Source organism: Sorex araneus, chromosome 5, assembly GCF_027595985.1.
Source record: "Sorex araneus isolate mSorAra2 chromosome 5, mSorAra2.pri, whole genome shotgun sequence".
Lineage (NCBI taxonomy): Eukaryota > Metazoa > Chordata > Mammalia > Eulipotyphla > Soricidae > Sorex > Sorex araneus.
The window spans coordinates 183,128,533-183,138,783 of NC_073306.1; the positions used below are offsets into that span (position 1 = coordinate 183,128,533).

Sequence of the window (10,251 nt, forward strand, 5' to 3'; positions counted from 1 at the left end):
ATCCTTTATTTGCTTTCTTGTTTGTGGAGGAGAGAGTTGTTCTCTCAGCAGTGCCAGTCCTGGGAACTCTTAGGGAACCGTATACATGTGGTGCCAGCAATCTAACTAGGGTCTGTCACATGCAACGCAGGTACCTCACCCCCTGTGCTGTTTCTCTTGGCCCTGTCTATTCATTTTTAAAATGTTCCAATTATAGTCAAAGAGAATGTGCCTCCTACTGAATGTGAGTCCTTAAAAAATATTTCAAATAGCTCTTGGATACATCCTCTTATGTGTTATTTGCTCAAACTCAGTTGTGAGAGGGGTATATTAGAGTTTCCAACACAGTTTATTTACTTATTTTTTTTCTTAAGTTATATCAAGAGTTAAATCGTAAAGTTGCTTTGTTAAATGTCTATTGATGATGGTTATAGATAATTAAATTTAGGTTTGGTGATTTACAGAGCAATTAGTAATCACTTCAGGTATCCTTGGTTCTAAGTTCAATCACCACCATGTGCTTGACCATTTAAGTCTGACTCCAGTTTACTATTTTTGTGGCGCTGTGATCAGCTTTGAGATCCCACTTGGTCTTGCTAATGTGTCGATTTGAATTCTAAACATTTTATGAGATATTAAGAATATTAATTTGGCTTTCCATATTATATTCTAAGTGTTTTATTTGATCTTTTTATGGCTTAGACATAGTTTTCTGTTTTAAGTGTAACTTTCATAAACAACCTATCAAAGAATCTTTAAAGTAACCCAGTCTAAGAATATTTATATTAGGCTGTATATTTCATTAGCATTTTTATAATTTTAGTTACAATTATTTTAAAATTAAAACAATTTGATTAATAATTATAATTTTTAGGACTTTTTTTGCCATCTTGCCATTCACTGTACTGTTAGGCTCCTTTTTATCTCTTTCTTCTTTCATTTAATAAAAAAATATTTTGAACATGATGATATCATTTGTATTGTCATAGTTTTTCTAAAGCACAAATATATTATTTCTTTTTACCAGGATAATTTAAAAGGAATGCAGGTCCCCATTTATTTCACTGAGGATAATTCTTTACCTCATTCCACAATTGGAGTTCTTGTTCAGGCTGTAATCCTTGAGGTAATAGTGGGGCACCTAAAAGTAAAATTATATTCACATATTAGTCTCATAGTTTTCTTCTAAATTTAAATATTTGTCATTTTCAGATGATAATATTTGTCATTTTCAGATGATTTAAATATTTGTCATTTTCAGATGTCATTTATACCTCCTATTTCAACTAGATATATCAGCATTTGGCTTAATATAGAAATATTAAATAATCCTTACTAATGATATAAAGATAATATTCCTAAGAAGAAATTACTTCTATACTATCCTACATAAAATACACATGTGAATATTCTTAGTATCATTACCCATATATCCCTCAAATAAAGATAAATCAAGGGATGCTTTTGCCATATATATGGCCGACCTGAGTTTGATCCCTGGCACTCCACATGGTTCCCTGAGCCCTGCCAGGAGTAGTCCCTGAGCAAAGAGACAGGGGTAAACCCTGAGCATGCTGGTTGCGATCCGCAAACGAAACAAAAAAAAAATAAAAATAATCCAAAGATCCATCATCTGGCGAATGAATCAACAAAACATGACACATACAACACAAAAGAATACAGCTGGTCCATAAAAGTAAATGAATTACTATTACATGTTCTTGCTAAAATATAGCTCAATCAGGACCAGAGTGATAGCACAGTGGGTAGGGCACTTGCCTTACATGTTGCCAACCTGGGTTGGATTCTTGGTATCCCATATGGTCTTGCAAGCACCAACAGGAGTAATTCCTGACTGCAGAGGCAGGAATAACCCTGAGCATTGCTGAGTATGGTCCCCAAACCAACCAACTAACCAAACAAACAAATAAAATATTGCATTGTAGCACTGTCGTAGCACTGTCGTGCCGTTGTTCATCAATTTGCTCAGGCGGGCACCTGCAATGTCTTCATTATGAGATTTCTTGTTACTGTTTTTGGCATATCGAATATGCCATGGGTAGCTTGCCAGGCTTTGCCGTGCGGGCAGGATACTCTCGGTAGCTTGCCGGGCTCTCCGAGAGGGATGCAGGAATCGAACCTGGGTCAGTGCCTGCAAGGCAAACGCCCTACCCGCTGTGCTATCAGATAAAATTAAAATATAGATAAATCTGCAACATATACTCAAAGAGATCAAATACAAAAGCCCAGGTATTATATGATGCCATTTATCTATAGTCTCTAGAAATGGAATCTAGGGATCAAAACATAATTGTCACTGTCACTGTTATCCCGTTGCTCATCGATTTGTTCGAGTGGGCACTAGTAACGTCTTCTCACTGAGAGACTTATTGTTACTGTTTTTGGCATATCCAATAGCATTCACCTTTCAAAAAATAATTATAGAGATTAAAGTGTTTGCCCTGCACTTGGCTAATCCTGGTCAATTCATAGCACCACTTAGGTTTCTGGAGTTCCACCAAGAATGATCCTTGAATGCAGAACCAGGGTTAAGCCCAGAGCACTGATGGGTGTGACCCAAAAGTACTGCCTCTCCCCAAAAAAAAGAAAAAAAGGGAAGGGGTGGGAGGGAAGGGAAAGGAAGGGAAGAGGAGAAGAGTGGAGGGGAGGAAAGCGTTTTAGTGGTTTCCTGGGGCTTGGGATAAGAACCAGGATTGGCTGTAAATAGACACAATAGAGCTTTGGGGACTGGTAGAAAATTCTATTGTGATAACTGAAAACTGCTACACTGTATGCTTAGGGAGAGGCACAGGAAGCAGAGGCTCACACTGCAAGAGATACCCCTGGATTTTCTTCCAAACACCATGTGCCTCCACCACCCACGTCCCCAACCCAACCACAGAACCATGGATGTCAGCAGCATAGCAGCACGGGGCTCAAGTACTGATCCTGCCAGCCCAGGCAGTTGGACATCATCAGCACCACTGACTCCCTGGATCCGGAGTGCCTTTGGGGGAGACAGACTCCACCAAAAGAAAAGAAAATTGCTGCATTACATGCTGGAAACAAAAATTATGACATATAAGTTATCTCTTAGTCACTGTCACTGTCACTGTCATCCCGTTGGTTGCTCATCAATGTGCTTGATCGGGCACCAGTAATGTCTCCATTGTGAGACTTGTTACTGTTTTTGGCATGTCAAATACACTGTGGGTAGCTTGCTAGGCTCTGCCGTGCAGGCAGGATACTCTCGGTAGCTTGCCGGGATGTTCTCAAAATATTTTTTTAAATAATTACATTTTAGGGTTTCTATTATTGTTAAAATTAAAACGTTAACAAGTTTATAGCCCCCCCAAATAATCATTTGTCCACTGGCTTAGTTTTCTAATTCATTTTATTAGCTCTGAGCTCTATTTTCAAGATGTGATAAAACTGTGTGTCTCGGGGGCTGGAACTATAGCACAATGGGTAAGGCGTTTGCCTTGCACGTGGCTCGACCTCGGGTCGAATCCCAGCATCCCATATGGTCTCCTGAGCACCGGCAGGGGTAATTCCTGAGTGCAGAGCCAGGAGTAACTGCTGTGCATAGCTGGGTGTGACCCCCCCCCCCCCAAAAAATACTGTGTGTCTCAGATCATAATGCCAAGGACAGGTGTTTTTTTTTTTTTTGCTTTTTAGGTCACACCTGGTGATGCACAGGGATTACTCCTGGCTCTGCACTCAGGAATTACCCCTGGCAGTGCTCAGGGGACCATAGGGGATGCTGGGAATCAAACCCGGGTTGGCCGTGTGCAAGGCAAACGCCCTACCCGCTGTGCTATCGCTCCAGCCCCAACAGGTGGCTTTTTAAAATGCCATTCTAATTCAGGAACTGGAGCGATAGTGTAGAAGGTAAGGCACGTGCCTTGCTTGTGACTGACCCAGGCCCAATTCTTGGCATTGAATGTGGTCTCCTGAGCCCTGCAAAGGAATGGAGTGGCCCCTGCACACAGAGTCAGGGGTAAACCCTGAGCCAGTCAGTGGGTAAGGAGCTTGCTTTGCATATGACTGAGCTGGGTTTAATCCCTGGAACTCCACAGGGTCCTCTGAGCCCTGCTAAAATTGATCTCAGAGCACAGAGCTGAGTAAGCTCTGAGCGCTGCTGGGTGTGGCCCCCAAACAGAACAAAACAAAACAAATAAAACTTAGTCCCAAGAATGTATATAATCTTTTGTGCTTTATGGCTTTTAAGCAGAACATGTAAGTACAGTCTTATATTAAAAAGGTATAGAGATTAAGAAGACAGAAGTTTTAGTACTTTTCTGTAATTTACAGAAACCTACTGTTATCTAGCCACTGAACCCAAACAGAGGGGGAACTACCCCCACCTCTTTGCTTATTTGTTAACTAGTTAATAAGGTTTTCATCATCAGAGGTCAGTACTAGAAACTTTTGCAAATTTTGTGAGAGATAGTGCCTAAGTCTTCTACATCATCAATACTTCAGTTACTAATCAATTTATTTAATGAACATTTATACTATAACACTAACTAGTAGGGTCAAATTTGCAATCTTATACTTTTCCATGTAACTGATACAAATAACCTAGTTTTTGCATCTGTAGTGCACTGGAAAACTCCCGTGGTATATTCAATATGCCAAATACAGTAACAATAACAGGTCTCATTCCCCTGACCCTGAAAAGAGCCTCCAATCGTTGGGAAAAACGAGTAAGGAGAGGATGCTAAAATTTCAGGGCTGGGACGAATGGAGATGTTATTGGTGCCCACTCCAGTAAATCGATGAACAACAGGATGGCAGTGATACAGTGATACAGTGCATCATAATTGGCTATAATGGCCAACTGATAATTGGCTATGTTTTTTAAGCCTACCTAATTAAGGAAGCACACCATTACTGTTAAAAAAATAGTTGTAAAGTAGATGTGCTGATCTGTGTGTTATATATTTGGAGTGATGTTTTACACCTATGGAAACAATCTGTCTTTGGGTAGAGGTGGGAGGTTTGAGAGAATGAAAGAGACTAGGTTATTCTAAGAGTGATACCAATTCTATTTGCATATTTCTAGTAGTACTTAACTGCTGTAAAATCTAGAAATGAAGTACTATTAATGAGTCCTGAAAGTGAAGACGTGTTCAAGGAGTAGGAGCCTGAGTAATGGTCCAAGTAAAGCTACTGTTACTGACCGTCAAATTGGTGCCCCTTAATTTTATTCTCCTTTATTTTAATAACATTCTGGAAGAGCATAATGTTCCCATCCACTGTGTCTTGGGCTGGCCCTAGCTTTATTTTCTCATCACTATTGCCTGTTTATTTGCCAAGGATGCTGCTTTTTTAACATTATTTTCCCCTGGCTGAGTGACATTCACCATGCTGTGCTTTAGGTATAGCCATTTGCTTCCTGCAGAATTATTAATCTTGGGAGACTATCTGCCAGTCTTGCACAGGCTGTTTGTGCTTTTCTCCAGAAACATCTTTAGGGATTCAGGTCCTGGGGAAGCTCTCAGTGGATCTCCACACCTCCCCTTCCCATCACAGTCTCAGAGAAATTCAATTAGTTTCTTAGTCAGAAGAGCAGGTCTGAAGGAGAAAGAGGACACGAAATGGGCACCTCTGGGGTCCAGGCAGAGTGAAACCCCACAGAGGTCTCCCTTTGTCTCAAAATAGATGAGAATATGCATGAGATGATCTGTCAACCAGTACATACATTCTTTTAGAAAAAAGATCTGTGACTTGTCTTCTTAAGAAACAGTCTTGCCCTTTCTGCTCAATTACCAGCATCCTGAGAAACCTCCCTCCCTGGCCAAAGATGGATCATTTCCATAGGTGCAAAATGTCACTGAAGTCTATACACATAGGTAAGCACATCTACTTTACAAAGCCAGTATTTGAACAATGATGATGTGCTTCCTTAATTAGGTAGGCTTTTTTTAAATGGCCAACTATCAATATCACATTAATTTTATTTTATTTGTTTTAGGGGGAACAGCCAGTAGTGCTCAGGGGCTACACTGGGCATATTGCTTGGGGCTCATCCCCATTGGTGCTCTGAGAGGGGCTATGTAGTCGTGAGGAGCCAAGCCGGACTGTCACATACAAAGCATGTGCCCTAGAGGTTGGGGAGACGGTATTGTGGGAAGGTGTTGGCCTGGCAACAGGTGATGTCGGTTCAGTCTGATCATCCCATGAGCACTGCCAGGAATAGTTCCTGAGTGTAGAGTCAGCAGTAACCCCTGAATAATGTGGGGTGTGGCCCCCCAACAAAAACAACCCCCCACAAACAACCCAAAAGAAACAAAGCATGTGCACCAGATTTTTGAGCTAGCTCTTCCATTTAGTTTAAGTTTTTTTACTTAAAAAAAAAAAAGGCTGATAGCTCATTATTTGTTTATTTATTTGTGTCTGTAGGGCCATATCCAAAGGAGTTCGGGAGACCAGGCCAAGGGAAAATCTGTGCAGAACACAAGCTCCAGCCCTTTCCCTGGCTCTCAACGATACATTCGGAATGAAAAAGGAGCACTACTTTGCAGAAGTCATGCCTAATCCCTTTGGCTCTGTCTCAGAGAATGTTTAGATCTACTAGATTCTGACTGCTTGGATATCTTAGCTAAATTTCCCTGTTTTCAAACAGGGGATTTCCCCACTCCCCAATACACACATACTCTCTCTCTCTCTCTCTCTCTCCAGATATCTCAAAAGGCAAAACAAGGAAAGGACAGTAACTGAAATAAATATGTTCCTTACGGAAAGAACAGCTTGTTTTCCGACCTCTGTCGTTAAGCTAGCTGCTGCGAAAGGTCTCTGCATGGTTTCACATCCCAACATTCTGAACAAGGATGAAGTGGTCTAAGGAAGCTAAGAGACCTTGGCAGAGCAGTGGCTGGCCCAGGAGGAGGTGCTGGCGCCAAGCTCAGGGGATGAAGCATGTGGTACCTGTATAGGTAAGTGACCTTGAGGGAGAGAGGGTGGAAGAACTGATGCTCAAATGTAATCCCCTCTGCCTTGTCCCCCAAGCTTCTGGCCCTCCTCTCCGAGAACTGCTTCTGCTTTTCTCTTATTGCCTCAATGGCGAGTCCCGAAACAGTTCACTGTTATCAGATCTCATCTGCTGTCCCTGCCTTTAGCTCTGGCAATGACTGAAAGTCGGTTCGCATTTTCACATTCACCTCTCCGTGATAAGAAACAATTTCTTTTCCAGGTTGGCTGCCAGAAAATCTATAAGGCACAGAGTTACCCTTATTATGGCTCTCACTATTATTAATTTGTGAACAAACAACAACAACAAAAATAGTAACACTGGTTTAAACATTATCTAAATTTTAGGAATACATTCTAATTAGACAACTATATGTTCCACAGTCACGATAGCCAACCAAAAGTTTGCTTTCCATCCACTTGCGTGCCGTTGACCCTCTTCATTCATTTAATTTTAGGGGGGGAGGAGGGTCACACGGGGTGCTGCTGGGTGCTGAGTCTCCAGGTGGTGCCCAGGATCAAACCTGCGCCTCCTGCACTCCAGCCCATTTGAGGTCTCCGCAGCCCTCTTTCACTCCCTCTTGCCCGAAGTAAGCAGCTAAAAATAGGTTTTTTTTCACGGCTCAGGAGAAGTTGCCCAGCGCTGAGCTCACCCACCGAAAGTTGAATATTCCCTCCAAGTTTACCTCGAGCCAGCAAGCGGCCAAACCCACCACCCACCCCTCCAGTGTTCGTGACGGAAGCCTTCGTAGCCTTCGAACGTCCACGGGCTACGGAGCCCCGATACGTGCCCTGGCTGACTCGAGTCCTCGGCAATCGCCTCTTTCCAGCAGCGCGCGGGATGGGGTGGGCACCGGGGTCGTGGCGGCTGCGTCCCCTGCTGCCCTGGGCCCTTGGCCGGAGAATGTCCCGGGCCCATCAAAGCACGGAAAAAGCCCTAGTACGGTTGGTGAGGCGCTTGCTCTGCACGTGGGTTCGATCCCCGGCACCCCCAGAAGGTCTCCCCAGCCCCACCGGGAGTGATCCTTAAAATTTTTTTATTTTTATTATTGTATTATTATTATTATTAGCTTTTGGGGTCACACCCAGCGATATTCAGGGGTTACTCCTGGCTCTGCACTCAGGAATTACCTCGGCGGTGCCCAAGGGACCATGTGGGATATTGGGAATCGAACCCGGGTCTGCCGCGTGCAAGGCAAACGTCCTCCTCCCAGCTGTACTATCGCTCCAGCCCCCCCCGGGAGTGATCCTTGAGCACAGAGCTAGGAGTAACCCCTCAGCCACCTCCTGGTGTGCCCCAGCCCCCCGGCCCAAAGCAAACAACCAAAGCAAACCCCGGGCAAAGCGAGGCCGAGGCAGGCGGCGGGGCTGCGGGGATGGGGGGACCCTACCTCGGCAGGCGCCCGCGCAGCATCCGAGCAGCAGCAGCAGCGGCGGCAGCGGGGACGCCCCGGCTCCGGGGGGCGTCCGGGCGCGGCGGCTGGGGGCGCGCGGCATCTCGGTCGGGGCTCGGCACCCTGCGCTGTGCCCGCCGCGCCCCGCTCCGCAACTTTTAAATCTGGCGCACAGGCGGGCGGGGGCGGCGCGGGGCCCGCACTCAGCATCCGCCGCCCCCTGCAGCCTCGCGTCACTCGGCACCCGCCGCGCGCCCCCGCGGCGCCTCGAACTCCCAACTCCGGACCACGAACGCCTCAGTTTCCCCTTCCCGTCCGAGGGTCTCCGGGAGGGACCGAGCAATTTCAAAAGCGCGCGCAGGCATGCCCTCCTTGGGAAGCAGGAGCGCGACGGTGGGGGGGTACCTGGGGGCACAGAGCGGGTATGGGGGGGTGCACGGCGCAGTGCTTGGTGCCACTTAGATCAATGGCATTTCCCAGGTGGGGGTGCGGTGGGTCCACAACCCTACCACCACCAGCCACCCCAGTCCCCAATTCTGAGGGCGTTTGGGGGAAATGTAGTTGTCTCTGGATGAATAACTGGTCAGGAAGGATAACAGGCATGTCACCTGTTGACAACGGATGGAGAAGGTCTCAGGGAAGACCCGCGGGCGTCAAGGTCTTGCCTTCCCTGTGCACCCCTGGCATTTTCACTCCCTGGATGTTGCATTAGGGGTTTCCAGAGCTATCTGGCCTCTGTCATTTCCTTTCCATACTCCCCTTTACCTCCTGAAAACATTCAGAAACCCATCTCTTCCAGGACACTGGTAGGTAGGATTTTAATTTCCTGGAACAGAATGAGGGAGGGCTGGTTTCATTAGACGCCCTTGGGGAGTTATACCCAGGGAAGAAGGAAGCATGTTAACTCTCTCTGAACCGGCAGCTTTGCTCCAGGCTCTTTCCATGCTCTTTTACGCAATCCGCATGTCCTTGCTGGGGTGTAACATTATTAGGAGTGTCATTTGATGGGGCTTAGTGGCATGAAACAATCTGTACAAGGGGAACAATACCGAGGGAGCCCTTGGTCATACGGCCGTGTGGAAGATGCTTCCCCTAAATCAGGTTTTTTTCATCACAACCTGCTCTCAAGGCATGCCCTGAAGGAACCCATTTGCTAAGAGCAGACTTTTGGGCAAAAGAAATGACAATTTGGTGAAGGATCACAAATCCACACTCAAATAACTTTTGAACAAGGTAGGTTGGGCTGGTATTATCCGGAAGAGGCAGGAGGGGCCAGAGAGATAGTACAGCCAGTACGGCACTTGCCTTCCATGCTGCAGACCCGGATTTGGTCCCCAACACATCTACGTGTGGCCCCCCAAGCCTCCTCAGGAGAGTCTGGAGTAAGTCGTTAAGCCCTGATCATAGTCTGGTTTTGTTTCTTTTTAAATCACTCCAAAACCCACTAGGGGCACACCCCTTCCCCATCCCCCCAAAATAGAGGCAAGAGTAGAAGCTGGATGGACACAATAAAAAAAATTATAATTGCTGGTTCTAAGTGCTTTTTCTGTGCTGAGCTGGACTAGAGTCTGGTCCAGTTTAACGCTGCCCAAGAACAGGTTTAATGCACGATAGCACATTTTTAATTCTCAAGGTAATTAACAAAACAAAGCAAAACCCAATAATGGAATAGGAATGGAAGAGGCCCATGTGGGTGGCTCTGGTCTCCCATGGTCTGGCTGTGTCTCTTGAAAGGACTGGGGAGATGGCCCAGCGGCAAAGCACGTGCTTTACGTGTCTGAGACCAGGGTTTGATCCTGATCCCATACCTCAAAAACCAAAAGAAATAAAAGTTTTGTGTCTTCTATAGACTGAAATCCATAGTCCTCACTCATTATGTGAAGTGAGTTGTCAGATAGAACAG

The 10,251-nt window shown here is 45.4% G+C and overlaps 1 protein-coding gene across 1 annotated transcript in view; it reads right to left on the reverse strand.

Moving 5' to 3' along the window:
* The window catches only part of NMU (neuromedin U), a 36,150-nt gene extending 27,671 nt beyond the window's left edge, over positions 1 to 8,479 (reverse strand). Inside the window, exons 1-2 of the mRNA XM_055140907.1 lie at positions 8,346 to 8,479; positions 1,062 to 1,120 (exon numbers count right to left, since the gene is read on the reverse strand). Of these exons, the coding sequence (XP_054996882.1) occupies positions 1,062 to 1,120; positions 8,346 to 8,451 (165 nt within the window). The 5' untranslated portion in view covers positions 8,452 to 8,479. The remainder of the gene's footprint in view (positions 1 to 1,061; positions 1,121 to 8,345) is intronic.
* Positions 8,480 to 10,251: the final 1,772 nt, after the last annotated feature.